This window comes from Euphorbia lathyris, chromosome 4 (genome assembly GCF_963576675.1).
Source record: "Euphorbia lathyris chromosome 4, ddEupLath1.1, whole genome shotgun sequence".
NCBI lineage: Eukaryota > Viridiplantae > Streptophyta > Magnoliopsida > Malpighiales > Euphorbiaceae > Euphorbia > Euphorbia lathyris.
Window position 1 is genome coordinate 94,057,632 of NC_088913.1, and position 25,826 is coordinate 94,083,457.

The 25,826-nt window shown below is 34.4% G+C and overlaps 1 protein-coding gene across 2 annotated transcripts; it reads left to right on the forward strand.

Annotated features, from left to right (window-relative positions):
* Positions 1-17,822: 17,822 nt before the first annotated feature.
* Positions 17,823-19,805, forward strand: LOC136226790 (probable cinnamyl alcohol dehydrogenase 1). Of its 2 annotated transcripts, XM_066015444.1 has the most exons (6): positions 17,823-18,007; positions 18,335-18,448; positions 18,525-18,755; positions 18,844-19,129; positions 19,205-19,379; positions 19,689-19,805. In XM_066015444.1, the coding sequence occupies exons 1-6, from the start codon at positions 17,916-17,918 to the stop codon at positions 19,697-19,699; spliced, it is 909 nt and encodes a 302-aa protein (XP_065871516.1). In that variant the 5' UTR covers positions 17,823-17,915; the 3' UTR covers positions 19,700-19,805. The 2 variants fall into 2 exon arrangements, with proteins under 2 accessions (XP_065871516.1, XP_065871515.1); XM_066015443.1 differs by lacking the exon at positions 19,689-19,805 and having other exon boundaries at positions 19,205-19,668.
* The last annotated feature ends 6,021 nt before the right edge of the window (positions 19,806-25,826 follow it).

Here is a 25,826-nt window from a genome sequence, read left to right on the forward strand (position 1 = left end):
CTGTCCTCTGCACTGACGAGAATGGTAAGTCAGTAGACAGCAAATTATATCGAGGTATGATAGGCTCTCTACTTTACTTAACAGCCAGTAGACCGGACATTCAGTTTTCAGTATGCTACTGTGCTAGATATCAATCTAACCCTAAGGAATCTCATTACATTGCTGTAAAAAGAATCCTTAGATATTTGCAAAGCTCAGTGAACGCAGGTTTATGGTATCCCAATACTCATGATTTTACACTCATCGGATACACTAACGCTGACTATGGATGGGATAAGCTGGAATGTAAAAGCACCTCTAGAGGATGTCACTTCTTAGGAAGCTGTCTGGTATCCTGGTTCAGCAAAAAGCAGGCGTCAGTAGCCTTGTCGACCACTGAAGCTGAGGACATTGCTGCTGGTCATTGTGTTGCTCAAGTCCTATGGATTAAGCAACAGCTTGAAGACTATGGTGTTCAAACGAAGACAATTGAAGTCAAATGTGACAACAAAAGTGCAATTGATCTTTCAAAGAACCCAATTCAACACAGCAGAATGAAGCATGTCAGCATCAGACATCACTTCATTAAAGGCCATGTACTCAAAGGTGAGATCAAGCTGACCTTGGTCCCAACGGACGAACAGCTTACGGATATCTTCACGAAGCCACTGGCTCGTGAGCAGTTCAACATACTGAGAGAAGCTATTGGTATGTTTAATCCTCTTCAGTAAATTCCTGAACTAAATGAATATGCATGCTGAGTGAATTACTATGCTGAATGATTGTTTTTGCTGTGTACTCATTTAAACAGCAAATACTGAGTAAACTTGCACACTGAGTAAGTTAGTTTAAACTTAAACTTAGAAATCATCCCATTATGCAATACTGACCACTCAGAATATCAAACGATTAGTATTCTAAACGCTGAGTGTTATATCCGTTAGAATCATTGCAAAAGCACGCGTATAGCCGCCTAGGATGACGTACGCGCCGAATGTGTCATAAATGCCAGGATTATTGTCGGTTCACAATCCCAAGGCAAAACTGACACATGGATTCGATAAGATCCATTTCTCACCTCTATAAATAATGGGTAATTCCCCATTTTTATTCTTTACGCTTATCGAATACTCTGGCAAAGAAATTCTTTCTCTCTAAAAATCCCTCTAAGCTTTCCTATCCTCAACAATGACTAAGGTTACCTACAACATCTCCGGTGCTGGCCACTCTAAGCCCAGCTCCGATGACACTTCCAGGCAAACCTCTGTGCCGGAACCTACCAAAGTAACCTCGCCGAGCAAAGGACAAGCTGGCCAAACCTCTGGTCAGGGAAAGCCTGTAAAAGTCAGGACCTACTCCAAGGTCTTTGAGAACGTCCGCGAATGGAAAGTTGAGCCCTCAAGATGGGTATCAGAAAACTTCGTACAAAACAAACAACCCTTCTGCGAGTAGATTTCATAAAATGGCTGGACGGAGCTGTTTTCGGTTAGGGATGACACCTACCCTGACCTGGTAAGGGAATTTTACCACAACCTCCGAGTTGCAAATGACAACACTAACTACTGTGCACAGTGGTGAAAAAGAAAACCATCTTCATCAACCCTCTCTACTTAGGAAATTTGCTCAAGTTGAAAACTGAGGGAGCAAGGCTGAGAAGATCTGGAGATCAGGATGGCACTGGGTATGCACACAACTTCTGCAAACCTGAGGGCCACTCAGGAGAAGTCTCAGCTTCATCGATGGGTCAGCACCAGAAGATGGCTCATTACTTGCTGACCTACTTTATCTACCCGAAGATCAACTGCACTACATCAGCAACAAACTTCGAGCAATGCTTTATATGGCATATGCTGACGTACACTCCAATCAATATGCCAGTCTTTCTTGTCGCTAGCTTCCTACGCAGCACTGGTACGCTGAGGCTAGGATCAATCATTACAAGAATCCTCATCGACCATAAAGTTGATATCGAAGGTGAGGATAAGACTCGAGGATCTGAGATCACAGCGGCCTCGCTGAGAGCACTAAAATTTGGACAGCCCTTGAAGAAAGGTAAAGCTGCTGCTGCTGCTGCTGCTGGACAAGCTGAGGGAAATGCTGAGCCAAAGAAAGGGCGAAGGACTAAGGCCCCAGCTTCCCGCAAAAGAAAAACTGCTGAGACTCCTTCCAAAAATGTTGAGTCTCCAGCAAAAAGACAGAAGTCAGCTGGTAAGTCAGCTGAGAAACGAAGCAGGCAAGGTGAGCCTGGAACTAAGGAAACTGTTGAGCAACCTCAGAAGAAGCAGAAACCTTCTACACCGACTCCCCTCAACGCCATACCTACTGACTTTGTTGTACCGGGTGACTCTCACTTCACCTAGTGTCAAGGTACAATAGCTGAGTCCGAAGAACATGAGGTACAACTGGATGATCATTTCATCTCACAAGTTGAGGAAGAACTTGATGGTGACAGTACCAAAGAAGAAGAAGAAAAGGCCAGCGGTCAGGATGATGCTAAGGACTCTGAAGAGACAGCCAGTGAACATGAGACTGAGCAGGCCAATGCTGGGTTTTCTGCTGGAGATGAGCAAGTACTTGATCAACACAATGTTGATCCAGTCCAAGAACAAGCTGACCAGCCTCATGATGAGCAACACGAATATTCTCCTTCTCACTCAGGAGATCCTAGTCAAACTGTCACTCCACCTCGTAGAAGAAGAAAGTTGGTTAAGGAAAGTGAGAAGCCTGTCAGTGAAGATTTTGTGCCACCACCAACTCTTCCTGACTTTGTCATCTCAAAGACAACTAAGGACCCCTCTACAGTCATGCTGACATTTTTCAAACGCCAACAACCCTCTACTGCTTCAGCGTCCTTAGAAAAGCAAGCCTCTGTTTCTTCTCAACAGGAACATGCCGACCAAAATGCTTCCGCCACCTCAACCAGTCAGGTTGAGCCGATTACTGTGAATGCTATTTCTTCAAGCATGGTGCTGACCACACACACTTCTGCCGTCAGCACAGACAGTATTCGGATTACCACTTCTCCAACTCAACTCTCTGCCGATCACTCAACTCTACCTAAAACTCAAGTGCAGATTGAAAATGCTATTCCAGTCACTGACCAGGTCACTCCTTTCACTCCTCTTCCTTCCAGTCACACTGATGTCCCTGAAGGCTCACAAAGCTATCTGAATGCCACTGAGTCCGGCAAAAAGATCATTGACTCAGTGCAAGCATTGATCAGAGACCTTCAACAGTCCACTCCTCCTGCTGCTGGGTCTTTAACTTTTGAGAATACTCAGCTTTCCCAGGTCACTCAACTTCTCAACGAGGTTAAGGGACTCAAGGACTTGCTGAATGTAATCATTACCTTCCAAGCACAACAAGCTTAGCAGGATTCAATCGCCAAACTAGCTGAGATCCAGCTGACAACCGTGCAGTACTTGACCTCCTTACAACAACAGATCCAGAACTTGTCAGCTGTGAACCCCAACCATGCCACTTCATCTGAAGTCAAGATGCTCTTTGCTCAGCTTCACACTGAGCAACTCAAGACCAACGAGCAAATGGTTTCTTATAATCAGTGCTCAGTAGAGAAAATTGGTGAGGCTATTCGCTTGTTTAATCTGAATAAGCAAGAGATGGATACTGACGCAATGAAACAGAATGAGATGCAGTCTATCATGCAACAAACCTTCAACCACATTCGTCATAACAATATTCAACGTCAGTATTACGACACATCCCTTTTAAAGACCTTTCACCAAATCTTTGCTGGTCTTACTGAAGCTCTCATCTGGCAAGGCAAAGCTCAAGCGTTTAGCGTAAACATGCTCAGTGCTGCTGAACTCAAAGTACCCGAAGAGGTATCAGCTGATAGAGTTGCAATTTTTGACGACGTCAACGAAAGCGTTGAGAAACTTAAGGAGCTGTCTAAAGAACTGACTCGAGCTGTCTTAACTGATGCTTTCAGACTTCCTCCTCCTGATGCTGACAAAACGGGGGAGAAAGAACAAGCAGCTAGAGCTCAGCATGAGCGAAGTCAGTCTCAACATAAGAAAAAGAAATAGATAGGCTAGCTCAGTATAGACTAAGTCAGATGTAATCTATATGCCTTATCTATAAGTTTTGTTGTGTAACCACTGACTACTATCAATATATCATATCTGCATCTTTTATTCCTGAGTTATGATATATGTTAATATATGTTACTATGTACAGAGTCATTACGTATCTTCAATTAAATCAGCTATGTTTTATACTTATAAATCTTATTGACTGAATCAAATGCTGATAACATGTTTGACATTGACTTATGTGCTTATAAAACATTGTCTGTTAAGAACTCATTGAACAACAAATTACTCAGCGCACTCTATATGATTATACCTTCCGCTTAATACTGAGTAAATAGAATATGTTTAATAAGCTGACCTATATCTGAAAAACTGACCTTAGACTTACTCGAATTAAACCTTTAAATGTTTAGAGTAAAACTAAGTCAGTAGCTCAACCCTTACGGGGGAGTTTGCTAAGTTGCAATAGGTCAACTATCATCGGGGAGCTCAATACTGAGTTCTTCGCTGAATAGTTTTGCCAACATCAAAATGGGGGAGTTTGTTGAAACACCTTTCCACATAATTTTGATTTGACAAAATTGTTTAAGTATAATTGAAATACATATTCTAAACACACTAAGTTTAAATGCTTTGATTTATTCTACTAATGTGTTTGTTCAATGTTGAGTTAAATTGTTTATAAGACACAAGAATTAAAAGGCCCAAGCCTAATATAAGTGTTAAAGCCCAAGTCAAACAACTCAGTACAACTCGGTCCGCGTTTGTTAAAACGTTGTCGCTTTGGACAAAACGCAACTCAGCAAGAGAAGGATCTAGAAGACCTTCGGGAACAACTTCAAGATGAAGCTGCTGAGTAGTCTCGACAAAGCGTACAAGACAGCAGCTGTCTAATGAAAACTTCCAGACAAAGTATTTCTACTTTGGGTAAAGTTCAGACGACACAGTATGCTGTCTAGTTGACTTTACCATAAAAGGGGAGACAGTCTGCTGAGCTGACCGAGGACAGAAGATACACAATTCTGATTGGCCGAGAGCTCTGAGCAAGTCAGGATGACAACGACAGGTAGCTGTTTCCCTCCAACGGTTATTTCGAAATTCGAAATGACCGATTGTCATATCCGGGTCTAAATTTCTAGAATTTATACCTTGATAGTAATATATATTATAATTATTAGGTGGATGATTTTTATTTGGTATTATAGGAAAAGTTTGGAGTTAATTTGAGGGTTTTATGTGTAAATTAAAAGTTAAGATAATTTTTAAAAGATTATATAAAGATGGAGGATCAAACTTGATTTTTTCCATTTGGATATATATATATGACGAGAAACGATGATGATCATCATCTTTATTCCTTTTTTTGTTTTTGTTCCTTTTCTTTCTGCCTCTTCATCTTCTTCGTCATTTTTATCGTTCTTCGACCGTTTCTCCACCGTTTCTTCGATTTACGGAGATTCGACCGTCCAAATCACTCGAAATTGAAACCATAGCATCCTTATGTATAGATCTAAGTCCTAGCCGAAGAGTTTTTAAGTTTCGGCAGTGTTTGGAGGCAAATGTCTTAGACAGAGTTTAGAGGCGAATTGAACGGGTTTGTGGTCTTTAATTAGTAGCCAAGGTAAGTAACTATCAACTATATTTTGAGTTTTATATATATAATCAAAGAAGTTTCAGAAATTGATATTTTAGGGTTATGCAGGAATTTTGTAAAATTTGGAGTTTACACGATTTTGTTTTTTATTGTGAAATTACGGTTCAAATGAAGCTATTGATTATGATTCTATGTGAATTTCATATTTTACTTGATTATGTTGATTTAAGGTTTAATTTGGTTGATTTACATATATACATATATGTTTTTGGTTTCAATATATATCCATATTTGATACCAATGTAGGAAAATAGACAAGCCTAGACATAGCTGAATAATAAAATTTTATCTATTTTATCTATTTCCCTTTTCCAAGATCTGTTAATTGTTATTTCATATAAAGAAGGATAGATAATAATACCTTTATTGATGAACTATCTACCATTGCAAACGAAGTGCCCACAACTTGTTATTATCAACTCGTGAACCACGAACGTTTGATTCAACACAAAACCAAAAGATAATCAGTGATCGACCTTCAATGAATAGCAATCGCAATGATTGCCTCTAACAGAAATCGATACGAGATCAAAGAGGGAGTAAAAAATAAAGTAAATTAGCCGAGACGAAAGACGGAACGATTCCTCCTCTCCTATTTTATGTGTGTGTGTCGAAATTTAGGGGTTAGGGGAGTCTATTTATATACTTTTCTTAACCCTAATCCCAGTTGTGTTAGGTAATTAAATAATTGGAATCTTATTCGGAATAGGATTCCTAATTAGATAATTAAATAAACACTTTACTATTATCTAAATTATATCTAGATAATTATTATTAATCAAATTAATAATTAATTAATGTTAGGGATAATTAAATAGAGTTTCAATCACATAAAACTTCTAATTAATATTATCAGATAATATTTTAATTTAATTGATAACTATAATCAAATTATAATTATTGATCAAATTAATTTATCCCTAAATCAATACAAATTTCGGCCCATATGTGTATGTCCCACTAATTACATTTTCGTCTTCCGATTCCAAGTCCCATATGCGACCCATTAGGTTCTTTATTGCCACTAGCCGTATATATCATTTGAAATTATTCATTACGATTAATTCCAACATATATATAACGGAATACCGTCGAGAGCTGTTACTATCAGAACCTATGATATTCCCCAGAGCAATTAAAAAGTCAGGTTGATAACTGACATTAACCTTTCTGTATTAGGTACAGTATAATACGATCCTTCATCAACTATATCTTGCTGGTCAATTCCTTATAACCATGGAATGTGTCAAGGTTACATATAACGAAGAGTCCGGTTTTACTTATACAGGTTGAATTCACTCTAAAAGATAAGTTAAGTGAAATATTTATTTCTACTCTTAACTGTATCACCTTGCAAGAATTTCAGTCAATTCACCACAAGCGGCCCTTTGGATATATCTCCGATTTATCGGGAGTGACGAATGCTCAATCTGACATTAACCATTCTGTAATTACTTCGTGTGATACCCAACCCTGCTCTCACCCACCCTAGGCTCTCACCTATTGGATCGTGCTCGCACAGAATCAAAGTATCAGACTCCGCAATCCAGAATTACTAATTAATGAATGTTTGAGTCTGAGGATTAGTTATACCTACTAATACCGATGAGATTAACAGTTGACACATTAGATAAATCACTCCATTCTGTTATCTCAAGTCGGGTCCCAATCCTAATGAACTCCTTCATCAGATCCATGTAACTGTCTAGATATCAGAATATCTAAAGCTTGTGAGATCAGCTTTCTGTCTCGACAGAAAACACTGTTACATGCATGTCTCAACAGCAATATGCCAATCCCTATAACGTATTACTTGACTTGGGTTTACTTTAAGTCTATCAGTCTATTATAAAGTATAGTCTCACTTCATGCTTGTATCAACACTTTATAACTACTTGAATAAACTTAGGATTACTTCCTTTGCGAAAGATTTGTGCCTTTATATATAGTTACATATTAATGCTATATATCTGATTAAACAAATGACCAAATAAACAATTTATTCATTAATATTTAATATGCAAAACAATTGTATTTAGGACACTAAATTCCAACAGCATCAGCGTGAATTCTATCTCTCAAAGTTTGATAATCAGTTGGCGTTGAAAAATGGAGCACCTTCGATTGACCACCAACGTATATCATTGTGTCTATGGGCCCCTCTTTTTTCCATTCTCCATCCCACGAAAGCATACACAGACAAGTATTCAGGGTGGACATATTTCTGCATTATCATAAAAACAGAAGTAAATTATATATTATTTGTAACTTAACGAAGAAAGCTACCGAAACATATCATGGTATACACATTTCAAACTATAAGATACGTCGATATATGTCAATACAACATAAATATCGACACCTATCCGTCGATATCTGACATATATCTATGATGCATTCTCGTGATAGCTGTCAATATTGATCATATATCGACAGATATCGGAAGATCAAGAGACGTTTTTCTAGAATGATCTGTCAATGAGCATTAAATGCAGGTAATGATCACTTTGAATTTCACTCTTCTTCGAATATCACTCTATCAATTAAATATGAGTCTTGTCTGTTGAGATTGCCTATGAACATTACAGTTCTTTCTCCTATAAATAGACGCTTTGTCTGTTCATAGTTTATTCATTCTAGTAAACTCTTAATCACTCTAGAGCCAAAAATGGAAGCGCCACCACCACCACCTCCTCTGCCTGAGTTCGAAGAACTAATAGCTTCGTTCAGCGATTCGTTCCGTGAAGGGGACACATACGAAATAATCCGCTTCATGAGGGGCACGACGCACACCATGTCTTTCGCTGTAGATGCCATGACTGACCATCTGGAGTCAGTTAAGGAAAAAAACAGGTGGCTCAGGAGGATAATTAGGCGGCTCAAAAGGAAGTTTGAGAAGTCCAAGATGGACTACGCTGACGCTATGTTGGGTCCTGAGTATCTGAATGTTCAGTTTATGTATTTTTTGTTTTTAATGTTTATGTACTTTTGTTATTATGTGTTTTGTGTTTGTTTCTCTTTTGTTTATGTGTTTTGTGTTTGTCTCTTATGTTTTATTGTGTTTTTGTTCGTTTTTTGATGTTTTATGTATTTTTTTCTTTATTATAATATAAAAATATTATTGTTCTTATCTATGTTTTATGTGTTTTGTGTTTGAATATTATGATTTAGAATGGAAAATCACATTTAACCGAGGTCGATATACGTCGATTTTCATCAGCTATCGACGCCGATATGTCTGTCGATATTCATAAGATATCGACGGATATCAACACTGTCGGGAAAAAATCGCAGAGTGAAGTTCCAAACCAAATGCATCTTCCTACAACAATGTCACTGTTTTTAGGGATTCGCACGAACAGGAATAACATGAAAAGGCAACAGCAACAATATACATTGGGTTTTAGAGAAACAAAATGCTACATCTTAACCATGAATAGGGCGAAGCTTTAAATATTGTAAATGGAACTAAAAACAAATGAAAAACTTACATGATTGTATAAAATCTTGAAGCACAAACTGTGGGTTGGATTGATTGTTGTTCGTAGTCTGTAAATTGATTTCTTCTTTAGAGAGAGAGAGAGCGCGCGCGAGAAAAAGAGAAAGAAGGGGGGAAAACAACGTTATAATAAGGTTAGATATGAGGGCAAGGTTGGAATTTAGTTAATGAAATGTGTTAGTTTTGGTGAGTTTTTCAAAAGGAGTTAGAAAAGAAAACTAACACCTTAAAAGGTGCTAGTTTTGTAATTGTCCCTATATTTTCTGGATGAACCAAACAAAAATTAACAAACACACAAACTGAATGAAGAGTCTACAAATAATAAAAAGTGAGTTTGTGACGTAAATGTGAAATAATATTATAACAAAGAATGATTATATCATATAATAACAATAATAAAGTGTGTTTTATTTAAATTAGTCTTCTATATTCAACATTTTTCAAACTTATTTTTCTTCACATGTTTTCAACTTATTGCTAAACTATATCACATGTTTTCAAACTAATAAGTAAATTAAAAACTAGGTTATATATATTCAACCAAGTTATATATATGGATGATATGTAAAAGGTACATTTGATTTACAACCATATAAAAAAAACCTAAAGATATAAAATTTTAAAAAATCATTCATAATCTCAAATTCATTTAACAAATATGGAATATGAATGAAATTCATTTATACATGATTTTCAATATTCTATTAATGGAATAAAAAATGTACATGCACCATAACCATAAATGAGAATATTTTATTTCCAATCTTAGAGAGAATTATGGAAATGACAAGGATTAGGAAAAATGAATTCCTTTGGTTTTATTGATGCTTGCATCTGTTTAGCCGAAGGATTAGCAAAACATTTCAATCTGCTCTGTATCAAAAATACCACTTCCTCCATCAAATTCCCTCACTTCTCCTTCACTATTCATGATACAATTAAATTCCATCCCTGTCAGTTCGTGTTTCCATTTTATTAAACACAAAAACATTGCATCCAAACTTTTTTCTATTTCATTGGAGGTTAAGAGAGTTATATATTGTTTTTTTTCATGAAGTGAATATATCTTTTTTGTATTAAAGAAAAAAAAACAAATGTTTGAAATGTTAATATATATATGGTGAAAAAATTAAAAATTAAAGAAATAAAAATAAATAAGCAATATTGGGCAAAATTACCATAACAATTTTATAATAAATAATATATTTTATAATAAATAATATATGTATATTAGGAATGTTTTGTTAAGTTCTTATTCTCCACTTATTTTTAATTTGTACACACATAAAGAAAGTAATGTACACATGGTATTATCCATATAGAGAAATAGTGAAGAAAAAAGGAAAGATAAAAACAAGTACATCTGCTAAATGAAATAAGAATCTTTATATGACATTATAAAAGAAAAGAGAAGAAAAGAAAAGAGAACCCTTAATCTATGAGAAGAAAAATAGACAGACAGCAGCCATGATAATGATGAGGAAAACCTTCTTCTACAGCTTTTTTCCGACAAAGGCAGAAGAGGAAGCAAGGCATGAGGTGGGGAGGAGTCTGATAGAAATAAGAGATTGGAACCAAAGTGGATTCGACAGGACAAACCCAAACCAATGGGAGATAAGGCGGGTTATAACCAGAAACGAAGTGGTTACTGGTGAGATAACTCTGTCTGAGGAAGAAATGCTTCAATATGTACTTAAGTCATGGAAACTTGACTCTGCAAAGCATGTTATTAAAGGTAATAAGTGCCTTGTGGTTTTGGTTGATTACACTGAAGATAGAAGGCCTAAAACTTTTCAGAATTGTTATGTTGAGGTTTCAGGGAATACCTATCATGTTGGTTTGACGGATGTTTTTCTTACCAGGTCTGTTAAGCCCGGTGATGAGATTGCCTTGTTTTGGGACATGAGGCCTACTTCTTTTGGCTTTTGTTTTAAATTACTTAGTCACTCCAAATAATACTTCTTTCTTTCTTTCTTATTATTATGTTTCTCAGATGGTTTGTTGTAACCACAATTCTTCATTAATAAAATATATATGTGTTTTCGAATTTTCACATGCTACTCGTTCGAATTATGTTGGTGAATATTCAGATAGGAAGCTAGGAAAATTAAATTATACGATTTACTCAGTTAGTTAAAATGTTCAATCAAATTTGGCCCTTATATATTTTTTTTATGAAACCACAAGGTTGAATATGGATCATGGATCCTTTGAATTTAGAGCTGAAAAATTTATTGACCACTTTAAGAAAGTTTAGGGACCAATATATCAGTTTAAGAATATTCAAAGGGCTTATTTATGTCTTTCAAAAATTTAATTGAACATTTTAAACAAATTCAGGGTTAATAAAACTTTTTCAAAATACATGGGCAGTTGAATTTTTTAAACAAATACATGAGAATAAAAATGTATTAAGCAAAAAAAATGCAATGAACTAACTATAATTTGAAAAGTGCAGGTATTTATAAATGAAATTGATAAGCGTTGATGTGGCAAACTAATTGAACGGTCCTTACGATGAAGTGAACTGTTGTTGGTCTTCTAAACATATTTCAAGTAGTATGTGTTTCAACTTGTTCAAATCTATTCTTACAATAACATGTAGCAATAGTAGATTATCATGTCTCATTATTAATCATATGTTTATGCGCCTAATGAAAGATTCTTAAAATTTAATTGGTCAACTAGTTTTATGGACATTTCAAAGGATTCAATATGTATGTAGTCTTTTTGTTTTATAAATTAAAGAAAAAAAATGGATAAAAAGTAATAAAACAAAATAGAGGCAAGATTCATTTATACAGAAACGTATAACAAAAATACGAAGGACAACTCTTTGAAACTAAATATCATTTTGTGTAAATTGTAGATAAACAAAACTATAATATTTCATTTTTTAGGAAAAATGGTGCTACTTTCAGAATTTGTTTAAGCAGTTACATATACAAACAAAAATAATAATATTAATTTTATGAATTTTAAATAATGGTCTAGATTCCATATATACATTGGGGGTAGGTGAAGGTTACTAGATCTGTATATATACAGTGGAGGTTGATGAGTGATTGTGTTCAATGTATATTATACATCTTGTTGAAAAGAGAAGAGAAAATTATCTCCATGGCTACTCTGGCCAAGATTGCACATGTCGCCGGCAACAACCAAACAGAAGGAGGAGGTGTTTTCTCCCTTAGCTATAGTTGATCGCCGGCGACATTGTGCAATTTTAGCCATTAGAGTAGTCTTTATTTGGTGAAATTTAACAGATCTGAGGACGACCATTTTCAATAATCAAATCTGGAGCCAAAACCAAGGTGAGTTGTAGTTTGTTTGAGTGCAGAATGATATTTATAAATCTTCAAGGTTTTGAGTATATAAAATTAACAGTTATCAAGGTTATTTTCTTGTTGCAGATTCAAACAAAATCAATCAACAAACCAGATTCATAGGTTGGATTCATAGAAAGTTTATGGGAAGGAAAGAGTACTGAATACATTAGTATTGGACTTCTTTCTTTTTTCCGTTTCTGATGTACCTATTTAAATAGATTTTTTTTATTCTTCCATTCTTAAATAGCAAATCAAGTTTTTTTTATTGTTTTTTTTGCCAGCCAATCAAATCTTGTATGTATGTTTGTTTATTCAATAAAAAGGATTTTGAATCCGATGATTATACTGGATTCAATAGACTTTATTTTACGAGTTAGGGTTTTAGGTTCTTCCATCCGTAACCGAACTGAACAGGTGGAATTTGAGATCTTAATCTTTCGTAGAAAAATTGATGAAACATATAATGATTTTCAATCTAGTTAGATTTCTTCTTCTTTCAAATTTACTGTCTGTTTTAATTCAAACTTTCATTATTTACAATTCAATTAGGTTATTCTTGAAGTTTTTTTTTTTTTTTTTTTTTTTGCAATTAATGGATTAAAGAAGAAATTTAAATCCTAATGTAACATTAAAATGTCATTTTATTTAAGGATTAAAATGCACTTTCAATACATCTCTAAGTGTAAGTATATAATCCCACAGTTTTCCATCTTAAAGACCTAAAAGAAATTAAAAATAGTGGAACAATCACCAAAACAATTTTAATGGTCTATATGCAACGAATTCAATTTTGATTCATGCATATTTTCTAAGGTTGACAAATTGACATTTTCCTTATTATATATAATATAGTAATTGGATATTATCACCAAACCAAAACATGTATATGGAAATAACTCATTTTCCTAAGGAGACAATGGTATAAATATGATATTAATTATTTGTCAAAATATATATGTATAACAGTGTAATTATTAAAACAAATTTAGTGGTTTAAATTCAATGAATTCAATTTTATGTTTGAAGGAAATTTGATTAATCCACATTTCGTTTAATATGGCATAGTTGTAAATAGACTTGTTTATGGATTGGGCAAGGTCAGGCCTAATCGGGTTTGATATATAATTATGGGGAAATTAGGTCGGGTTGGGTTAAAGTAAGAAAACTAAATCTCAAACCCAATCCACTTATATTTATATATAAAAAAATACAATTTTTAATAATTTTTATTGGAAAAAAATAAAAAGAATTAAACTATAATTATAATTTTTCTTTAAACTAAACTTTATTAATGATCAGAATTGCAACAAAAGTTCAACATAGAAGGAGAAATAAAACTCAGTACAATATCATAGAAAGTAAGACTAGCAGTTTGAGAAGTCGACCTAGCCAAAGAATGTGCCGCACAAATGCATGTCTTTTAATAAAACGGATTGAGTAACCGTTGTTAACTTCCACTAACCTTTTGCATTCAGAAATAATATCACCAAATTCAGAAAAATCCAAATTAGATGAACTAAAAGCATCACAAGTCAGTTGGGAATCAACCTCAAAAACAACCCGATCAAAACCAACCACCGAACCCATTTAATTTCTTGCAGCAACGCAAAGGCCTCCCCTTCCTTAATATCCATTTGAAAATTTACAGAATCAGTTCTGGCATGAAAGAACATACCAGTGGAGTTACACACAATTGCCCCCATTCCAGTTCGATTTCCCGAGGAAAACAACGCCATATCAGAACAACACGAAACTGAACCGGGTAGTGGTCTATGCCAACAGTAGTCACAGCAATACGAATATGAAATACGAATTTCGTGCAATTAATAAAAAAAGAAAAATATTATATTTCATGCATTTCACGTAATTTCACATTGATTTATCTTAAGATAATTCCATATTTGTTAGTCCAATGCTGGTTTAAGATTTTGATTTATTTGGCTATCTAACGACTCAGGACCAACTGAGACTAAAAGGCATACCAATCGTGTCTCGGTGCTGCATGTGCCTTTGTAACAACGAGTCCCTGCAACATTTGCTCCTAGATTGTCCGTTTGCTAGGCAAATTTGGATGAGTATTAGCATGTTATTTGGTCGAAGGATAGATTTCTGCATTAATTTTCAAGAATTTATGCAGAGGGTGATAACACAAAGATTCAGTTCACAAATTCGAGCTCTATGAATTACCGTCGTGATACATGGAGTCTGGGTTATATGGATGGCTAGGAATGACAGTCTATTTGAAAATATCACGCCATTTATTCATAAGTCATTGCGTCTTTTTGTGGGCGCAAATTAGAAGAGCTGATGTTGTTGGGAAAGGTTCAGTGTGGAACTCCACAACGGAACTTGGAATTCTACACAGTTTGCGCTTACACCCGAGACTACGACACGCTCCACGGATGATTCTGGTTCGATGGCAGCACCCCCCTCTGTTTTGGACAAAGGTGAACACAGATGCATCTGTTATTGCAGGGTCAGGTGGAGGCCGGGGCATCATTAGAAATGACAGAGGCATCTCCATCGGGTCCTTCGCTTTCCCTTCGTCCTACGCACATGCTCACCTCGTTGAACTGGAAACAGCCTTACAAGCCATCCACCTTGCTCATTCTCACGGCTGGAAGTCTCTCTGGTTAAAAAGTGATTCATCTTACGTAGTCTCCCTGCTAAAATCATATCCTGGACTGATCCCATGGCAACAAAGAGTTTAGTGGCAGCGGAGCATCTCGCTTCTAGACACAATGAACTTCGTGGTTTCGCACGTCTTCTGGAAAGGCAATATGGCTGTCGATTTCCTGGCTAATTTGGGACGAAATAACACTTCAACATGCTGGTGGGATTCTCATCCGTCGGTTCTTAATTCTTTTATTATTGATAATTGTATAGGACGTACGATGTATCGGTTTGCTTAATTTTGGACTACTTTGTAGTTTTTCTGCTATTTATATATTTTGAGTTCGTGTCTCGTGGCAACCGAGGGGTGTCAATCTAGTTGGGATGTCTCGGCTCCTTGATATTCCTCCTCTTCCTTTAATAAAAAAAAATTTGATTTATTTATATTAATTAATCATAATTTATGGAGATATATTATACTAGAGGGAAAAAACGTCTTACTTAATTTATTGATTAGATTTCTCACATTCTTACAAGGAAATATAATATTAATGAGCAGTATTTTTAGCTCTAAAACATCGAACTTTATATTCAATAAAATTTAAGAAAAATAAATTCCAGTGTAAACCCTCATCGAGGTCTGTGGTTTACCCTGACATTGGGAGTGGGTAGACCTACCCTTACCTAAACTTTTGCCTACCAAAAAAAAAAATTAAGAAAAATAACTAATGCTTTTTAGCACTCTTTTCATAATAATTATTGACTTAAATTTGATCAATAATGTTATAAAAAAAATTCATCATATGAGAACAAATTTCTATTATATGTTTTTAATCTAATTTTTATTTTGATTAATGAAACTTTAAACGTTGCAATTAATAAAAGGATATGTATAAAAATATCCACAATATTAATAACTATGAGCAATTTTATTTATGGTCTAAAATGCTGCAATTTTACCATTAATATTGACAATTAAGATCAATTTACTTGGATCAATTGAAAACATCATTAGAGCACATTTAGAGCATCTCTAGTGGTCATTGGCAGGGACCAATTTGCAATTTCTGAAAATTGTAAAAGACCTGCTAACCACTAGAGGATATCCATTTGAAGTCTCTAAACTCTAGCGAGTCGCCAATCCTAGCGACTTGCTTGGCTTCAGCTTGGTTTTAGTAGAAGACACTCCATTGGGAGCGTGTGTGATTCACTTTTGGGGAAAAAGACATTAATAAGAGGTTGCGTGAGTGGAGAAGCCATTTAAGGCGCGTCTGAATTCCATTATACGAAGGTTTGTTGGACCACATCTCAATTGCCTTTCGAACTACAATTTTCTTTTTTTATTTCATACCTCAATTAATTACAAATAAATATATAAACAGACAAAATAATAAATTTTGATGTAAAAATGTAAATAATTTACTATTTTTTATATTATATCTCAATTTTTTTTCATGATACCTCAATTTAATTGGATAAATATTAATGATACCTCAATTGGTTTTTGGATTGCAATTTTTTTAATACATGGATTAAAGTATCATTAATATTTATTTAATTAGTAATAAACTAATAATCAATATTTTTTTATTTAATTAGTATTTATTTTTTAATCAACTATTTTCTAAATACAAAAAATATTAACTGAATAAAAATAAAGAAAATAAAAAATTTATAACATGTGAGACCCATTAAATAGTTGTGACAGTGACTAACCACTAGAAATGATTTTTGATAGAGTTGTTTTAAAGAGAAAGTTGTTAGAAATGAGTGAGGTGGAATGGTTGGAGGGTGTGTAACCCTCCAATAATTAGAGTTGCTCTTAGTGGTTTATGAGAAGGATTAATCTGCAAATATACAAAATATAAAATGTGTATTTAACCATTAGAAAATAAAGAAAGTGTTGTATCCAAACTTGGATACGGATCACAATGGTGGATCCTACATATAAAATGGCAATAAAATCCTATTTTCTTTTTGAGATGTATGAAAAGTGGACCTAAAAATGTCGAGAAAATCGAATAACCACCGTTCCTATTTACACTCATTGAAATTCGTCTGCAAAAACTAACCGATTTAATCAATATATATATATATATATATATATATATATATATATATATATATATATATAAAATTCATCGAAAATGTGCTAAACGGGTGATTCACACCATTTCGCCTAGGTAGAAACGGATAGGCGGAAACGGGTGGATCATGCGTTTCTTCCTAGGTGGAAATGGATGATTGTCACCCATTTCCACCTAGGAAGAAACGGGTGATCCGCCTGTTTCTACCTAGGCGAAATGGTGTTAATCATCCGTTTAGTACATTTTGGATGAATTTTTTTTCCCGAATCCGGAGATGAAATTCGTATTTTCGATTTGATTTTCAAATAAAAATATTTATCCGGGGAATTATTAGTCTTTTTCTTTTATCATGTTTAAGTCCCATGAATGTTGTTCAGGTTTTTGAATTTCGAAGAAATTTAAGAGAATTTCAGTTTTTGAGTTTAAAATCCACTTTATAAAATGTAATTAACAGATTTTAAATATCAGAGAAATAAAAAGAAAAAAAAGAAAAAAGAAAAAAAAAGAATTGGATAAGTTTGACAGATCAAAATGAGGTGTCACTCTGTTCTTACCCCTACAAATTCAAGACCTAATTTAGTTTGTATCCAAAGAAAGAAAGAGCTTTTGAGGGGTGGGTCTTCTCGGCCGCCGTGCGATAACCCACCCTTTCTTCTCGCGGCTGGAGAACAACGAAGCATCTGTGTGAACTTTGATAGGATGCGATTGCGATTAAGTCGATCATCAACTGATAGTCATGAACCCATACAAAATCATTCGGAATTTTGGTGCATCCCGGAAGCTACTTCTGGGTAAGTAATTCTTTGTACTTTTGCTTTATTGGCTTTATGATTTAATCGGAATTCTTATATTGCATCAGAAAGTAATTTGGATATGTCAAATTGGAAATTAAAGAAGAGAACCTAGGTTAGGTTATTATTTAGCATCAGAAATCTTTAAACCCCCCAAATTAAGTTTTAATAAAATGCATCATAAGGCTAGAGATCCATCTGGAATTTTATCACCTTATAAGTTTAATATATATATATATATATATGTTTGATGCATCTTCCTTCGCACTCCCTAAGATGTTTTTAAAATGCTAAAACAGTGTCTTTTTCTGAATGTTACTTGCTTAGGTCTGTTGGTGGGGATGATGTTTCACTGAAAATTACACATTGTGGAATATGCTATGCTGATGTTATTTGGAGTAGGAATATGCACGAAAATTCAAAGTATCCCATGGTGCCAGGGTGGGTAACATACTTCTATGATTTCACAAAATTCTCATCTCCATGAATTAAAGAATTCGTGATTTGGCATTTGCAGGCATGAAATTGTTGGAATCGTACAAGAAGTTGGTTCAAATGTTAGCCACTTCAAGGTTGGTGACCATGTTGGAGTAGGCATGTATGTTAGCTCATGTGGGGATTGTGAGTATTGTAATGATAGGGAAGAATATAATTGCATAAAAGTGCCAGTTCTGACCTTTAATGCCATTGATGTGGATGGAACAATAACAAAAGGAGGATATTCTAGCTTCATTGTTGTCCATGAAAGGTAAACTAACTATTCGATAATTTCTTTGCTGATACTTAGGAAATCGAGTCAGATGTTATTACGCTGGTGATGACGATCAAAACTGCAGGTTCTGCTTTAAGATACCAGAGGGTTATCCTATGGCCTCAGCAGCACCATTGCTTTGTGCTGGAATTACTGTGTACAATCCAATGATGAGACATGGGATGAATAAACCAGGTAAATCTCTAGGAGTGATAGGACTAGGTGGTCTTGGTCACATGGCAGTGAAGTTCGGGAAGGCCTTCGGACTCAAGGTTACTGTTATTAGCACAAGCATGTCCAAGAAAGAGGAAGCCATTGGTTTGCTTGGGGCGGACAATTTTGTTCTCTCATCCGATCAAGAACAGATGAAGGTACAATTGCACTTCTTTTTTTCTTGTTGGCATGCAAGATAGAAAAATATTAAACAATCGTTTATGTACGCGCAGGCTATTTCGAAATCGTTTGATTTCATAGTGGACACATCATCTGGTGATCGCCCATTTTATCAATACTTGTCACTTTTGAAAGGTGCTGGGATTCTTGTCCTTATAGGGATCCCAAGTGAATTCAAATTCAGTCCAGCAAGTTTTAATTTGAGTTTTACATTTTCTATAGATATGGGTATGACATTTTCTATATTCATTGTTTTTTCGTTAAAGTACTATTTGATTTTAATAGTTGTTTTTGAGTTGAATAAAATGTTTTGTTATTATGGAAGACTAAAGCATAAAAATTATCACTAGTTGACACCAACGTTGCATAAGAATTTTGATTTCAAAGTGTTTCAAGTTTCCAAAATGTTTCGGAAATTGAAATTCTCTGAAAACTTGCATGAAATATTTCGGGTCATGATTCTTTAACCCATGCCCCCTTCATTCTCATTCCATTTTCTTCAACATTGTTACTAATTTTGAATGGATATTTTTGCAGCTAAGCAATGATCTAAACCTTGAGCCTAATGGGAGATGAATTTATGGAATCATTGTTGACAACTATATATGTATATATTCATGACGCACCATGTAGACAACTGTATATGTATATATTCATAATATTCATGACGCACCATCGTTTTTAAGAAGTTGATGATGATTTTCGAATACTCCGTGTTGACGATGAGTTTTGAATGCTCCGTGGACAGGAGGTATGCATATGGGATAAACCAAATAAGTGTCTTATTTTTTTAAATATGGCAACGTGCAGGAATATTTTATTTTCCAAATCTTGTCCGACCACCATAAACACCTATTACGGCGGTCCAACTCCTGTAATCTTTTGGTCAAGGACATGACTCATGAATCCATAGCTAGATTGATACGAGCTTTACATTCGTTGGTCATATTTAACACTTCATTGCAAACAAGTGAAATAACTATATCCCATTCGATTCCATAATAAATAGGAAGAATGATATATATATATCCCATTCGATTCCATAATAAATAGGAAGAATGTTATAAAAAATCAGATTCCCATATTTCAAACTCCTCAAGGCATGGAAGATCTTTGATTCGATTCAGATACCGAAAATCATCCGACTCTTCGGAGAATGCACCAATACTTGAGTTTCGCAACCGGAGTGAGATTGCATAATATCTACTCTGGGAAATATCACAATCTTTTACAACAATATATCTCTAAGGAAGTTAAATCATCTGGAATAAACGCCAGCCATTCACGTATTCTCACACTCAATTCCATGAAACAAATGTCAGATAGAAGCCAATTTCGAAGATAAGTTAGTTTTGAACATCCAGCAATTGATAGACTTGTAAGAAAGCCAAAGGACTGCTGCCTGTCACTTAAGACCCGTAGTTCCTCTGCTTTCTAGCTTTAAAAGTTCAGACAGTTCATTCATTGGAAAACCTGTCAATTTAGGACAAGATTGAATGGACAAATTTTCGAGACAACGAAACACAACAGCCTTATTGGCATCCGATGGAGAGCTCCATTCCGTCAAATTCTCCATCTGGCTCATAAACAATGATCTCAATGCTGGAAACAACCTCATGCATCCAATGCTTGAACAAAATAACTTTCAGTTCCTCAATCTTGAGCAAAATAGAATCTGATGACAAAGAAATGTCCAACTTAAAAAATAAAAAATAAAAAGATTACAGACAACACCTTGAGATTGTGAAGAGAAAATAGTACCTGAGGGGCAGACTCAGATCTGAAGTGCAGAAAATTGCTCAAATCTGAATCAGAATATTGGTAATTAGTTTTTTCAATGCTTGAGCTAATTAACAACATTACATAAGCTTAAAATGATTGAACAAACCCATTTCAGAAGTTCGCTTAGTTCATATTAAGAAGGGCTAACAAATGAGATACAATGCAAATTTATAAGTGGCATCAAAGGAATTATGAATGAAGTGCAGGTAGTTGAGCATCTATTTTGTTAGTTTAGTTTGAGACTTTTTTACATTTTTTTTTATCGAACCGAACCGAATACCGAAATACACTAAAAAATAAAACAGACGTCGAAAAGAAGTATCAAAAAAATCAAACCGAAAAACCGAATTCAATCGGTTCGGTTCGGTATGCACACCCCTACTTCTCCGGATCCTCGCTTAGCAGGGACGCTTAGTGCACCGGGCCTCCCAAAAAGTTCAGAAATAATGCTCCTTTAGAAAGGTGCAACTTTGAGTTCCTAAAGCTTGAATAGTACAGAATATGACACATAAATGTACAACTGTTTGCAACAAAAATAAAGTTTTTTTTTTTATTGCATGCCCCGATTCACTCTTTTCATGGGATAAACTTTTCTTTTTAGGAAACTTTTTCTTAAAAGGCCTCTTTAGGAAACTTTTCATTTCGGAAAACTATTCATATTTTCCATTCACTTACGATTTCCTAGAGTGAACCTCAGTTTCACTCAGGGGAAACATACCAACTTCCTATACAGTGTACCTCAGGGGAAACCAAATTCCTATGTAGTGTACCTTAGGGGAAACCATGGTGTAACTTAGGGGAAATCATAGTGTACCTCGTGGGAAATCATGATGTACCTTGGGGGAAATCATAGTGTACCTCGTGGGAAACCAACTTCCTATAGTGGACATCAGGGGAAACTTGAAGTAAACTTAGGAGAACCAAGAGTTAGTTAATATTTTAACATGTTTTTTATGAGCCAATTGAAAAGCAGACAAAATCAGAAAGTATACATATCAATCCATCGTGGAAGTCAAAGTGGAGGTTACTCAATATGGTGGAGAACGTAGATAAGTGGAAGCAAGCAGAAGTTATCTCCAACATCTATTAAAGGAAGGAATCACGATGACAACAACCAAATCAACAACTCAACACAACTACACAAAACTCTAGCAAATTATCTCTAAGACTTCAGCATTTTTACAATTCTCGATTGTTCCATTACATTTAATTTTCAAGTGCAAAGTTCATTCAAGCTTCCAGTACATTTTTATTTTATTTGTTATTCAACCATTTTCTGTAAGGTCGGTATTGTTTTGATAATCGAATCTTTGGAATTTTACGGTCTCTTTATTCCATACAATCGTTTGAAATTAGAAGTTATTTAGACGCACTCAATATCATTTCATAGTTCGAGAATACTATAATTCTCTAATACGCCTGCAATTTCCCACAAAAGAGCCAAACAACAATTTTCAGAAATTTAAAAAAGATTCTAGCAATTTCAGATAATAGTACATGAGGAGGAGGAAAACTGCAGATTATTTAAGTAGCATATTACAAAAGAAATAAATTGCAGATTAGACATATTAGGAAGGAAATCCATTGCAAATTTATAAGTGGCATCAAATGAAGTTAAACGCATACTTTAGCTACTATTTCGTCTTATTCGTCTTATGCCTCTTTTATGCTTCTCCTCATTTTCTATGGTGTAAAAATATCCCTAACCCTTCACATTTAAAATAGTACAATTTTACCTACAATATTTATAGTTAAGAACAATTTTATCCCTAAGGTTGATAATTTGGGTCAATTTCAAACACTATTATAAAACGCCAATATTTTTGTTGCTTATTTTACACAAATTGCATATCAATTCGTTCTAAAAAATGATTTCATGTTTTTTGTACATGTTTATTTTATTTGTTGTTCAACCATTTTTTGTAAGGTCGGTATCGTTTTGATAATCGAACCTTTGGAATTTTACGGTTTCTTTATTCCATACAATCGTTTGATAATTAGAAGTTATTTAGACGCACTCAATATCATTTCATAGTTCAAGAATACTATAATTTTCTAGCACGCCTGCAATTTTCCACAAAAGAGCCAAACAACAACTTACGTTTAACTTGATAATTTGGGTCAATTTCAAACACTATTATAAAACGCAAATATTTTTGTTGCTTATTTTACACAAATTGCATATCAATTCGTTCTAAAAAATGATTTCATGTTTTTTGTAATTTAATAGTAGAATTAGAAATTAATATTTATAAATTCGGTTAATTTTTTGAATTTTTTTGTCTAATTCGTACACAAGACAGTATATTTTTTTTTATTTTTTCACATCCCAACATACGTTTGTGACGGATAAAATGACACATGTGTAAAGTGTAAATGACAAGATTCATCCCAAACATAATCAAGAACAAGAATAAATTTTCTCCTTCCCAAAGCTTTTTCGATTTCTTCAAGAATTGCATCTCTATTTGTTAAGCCCCCATTGTTCCATTTCTCCTAAAATCTTTTGATCATCAAACTTTTCAGAAACACATACCCATATTCTAACATCAAAAAATTTCATTCTTACTGCTTCTTCACACACCAATTTAGCTAAAGCTGTCTTTCTGATACCACCCATTCCACCCATGTTAATAAGATCTAATTATGGTTCTTTCAGTTTTTTTTGGATCTATGTTTTTTGTTTTATAGTTTATTTCCTTTTTAATGAATAAATGGAATTAATTGTCATCGCTCAAATGACCACAGATAAAAACATCAGTAAAATACAAAAATAATAGAATGACATCATGGTTTCTTTTCAATAGGCGAAGAGAACATAGTCTAGCTCTTAGCTTAGAGCAGCTATTGTCGTGTCAAAAGGTTTTCAACTGTACAAATTTGTTAAATATAGTAATATATTCATATTTGACGCAATTAAATCTACGAACATGTATGACATACTTTTTCATCTCCCAAGACAAAATGAAATTATACCATACTGTAGTAATTAACATTTAGGAGTTTGGAACCAACCCTAAAGTGTTTGGAACCAACACTAAACTTCTATTGAACTTCAGGAAATTTATACAGAATTACAAACATCAATTACAATTGACTTCTATAACTTCTCCTAAACATAAGCAATAACTGAATAACTTCTCCTAAATTCAAATAATTAAATAAAACATTACCTGCTAATAAATTAACTAAGGCACATTTCCAACACATACACACATACATATCATAACCACATCATGCCATGGCCAAGACCTATATTCATTAATAGTTTCGCCCATTGTGTGTCCGCAAATGCTTAATCAGCTCAAGAGCTATATGCAATCAAGAGCACGAGAAAACAAACAAACAAAAAATGATAGATATAACCGCTAACCACAATTAAAACATATATTGTAACTAGTATTAGAGTATATATTGTTTTATCATTTATCTGTATCAACAACACAGTTAGTTTCCTTGATTCTAGCCTAGATTATAGGGATTAGTAGTTCATTGTAATGTGGACTGTATACTGTATATACACCATTTTACAATCAATAGCAATCACTGAGAATTCATATTCTTATAAGGGAGAAGTCCGTGTTCTTCACGTCCCCTCTCGATATCAAATCGCTGACATCTTCACTAAGGGACTACCAGCACCACTCTTCGATGATTTCCGCAATAGTCTCAATGTTCTATCGACTATGGGGGTGTATTAGAGTATTTATTGTTTTATAATTTATCTGTATCAACAACACAGTTAGTTTCCTTGATTCTAGCCTAGATTATAGGGATTAGTAGTTCACTGTAATGTGGACTGTATACTGTATATATACCATTTTACAATCAATCGCAATCACTGAGAATTCATATTCTTATAACTAGAACACTTTTTAATATCTCACAAGAATCTTAAATCGCATGATCATTTGTTCATACTCAACGATAACGATAAACTGATCAACCTCCATACCGCAATATATAGCCATTACCTGATCTAATTCTAATTGAATTTAATATAGCAAGCAATAGAACATAGTTATTAGAACTAAGGCGGAAGGGGTCCTGGACCCAATGAATTTATCCAATAAATCAATTACTACCCTTAAGGAAGCCATATTTAAAAACGGCCAGCAAATGAATAGTTGAAGAAAAAATAATCGAAATTTCAAAAACGGAGCTGTTTACTATAATTAAATTTCCAGAGCATGATATATTCCATAAATATATAAAGAGTACACAAGGAAAGATGAGAATCAAAAGTTGTAGGCACAGGCACAGGGGCCAAACCAACATAACAAGTAGAAGAGATTAATATCAGCTAATAACATTTGAAATCATCAAAAATATGAATCAGTTGCAATCTCATCTATTAATCTTCCTTCCCATTAATATCTTATCAATACAAAACAATGTCATCCAAGAAAAATCAAAAAAGAAACAGGATAATGCTCTATTTTTTTCACTATCTCCAAATTAATATCAGAAAATGAACAAAGTAGGCTAGGCTAGGCTACGGTCTGTGGGTTATATGCTGTTATTTCAGCATTGTATTGTAAGGAAATGGGGGAATTTAGGCTATCTATAGCTGTTCAATGCGAACCACTTGGGTACTTGTATTTATGCGGTGAAAAGGCTACAGTTTATACATTTTTTAAGGCCAACATAGAAAAGACACTTGCTCTTCTCAGTTGCATCTCGGTTTCGAACTTGAAGGAGTTGATAAGTTTAAAGTCCTTGTTTTTAGGAGTTCTAGTTTAATAAGACTACTTAGTCATAGAGTTGTCCTATTCTAAAGGATATAGCTGTTAGTTGTTTTTTTTGTTTTATCAGTTAGCTATTTCGTAGTTGGCTGCAGCTTTTCCTCCTTTCTATTTTGTAAAGGCTATATATAGCCAATTTGTTGATCAA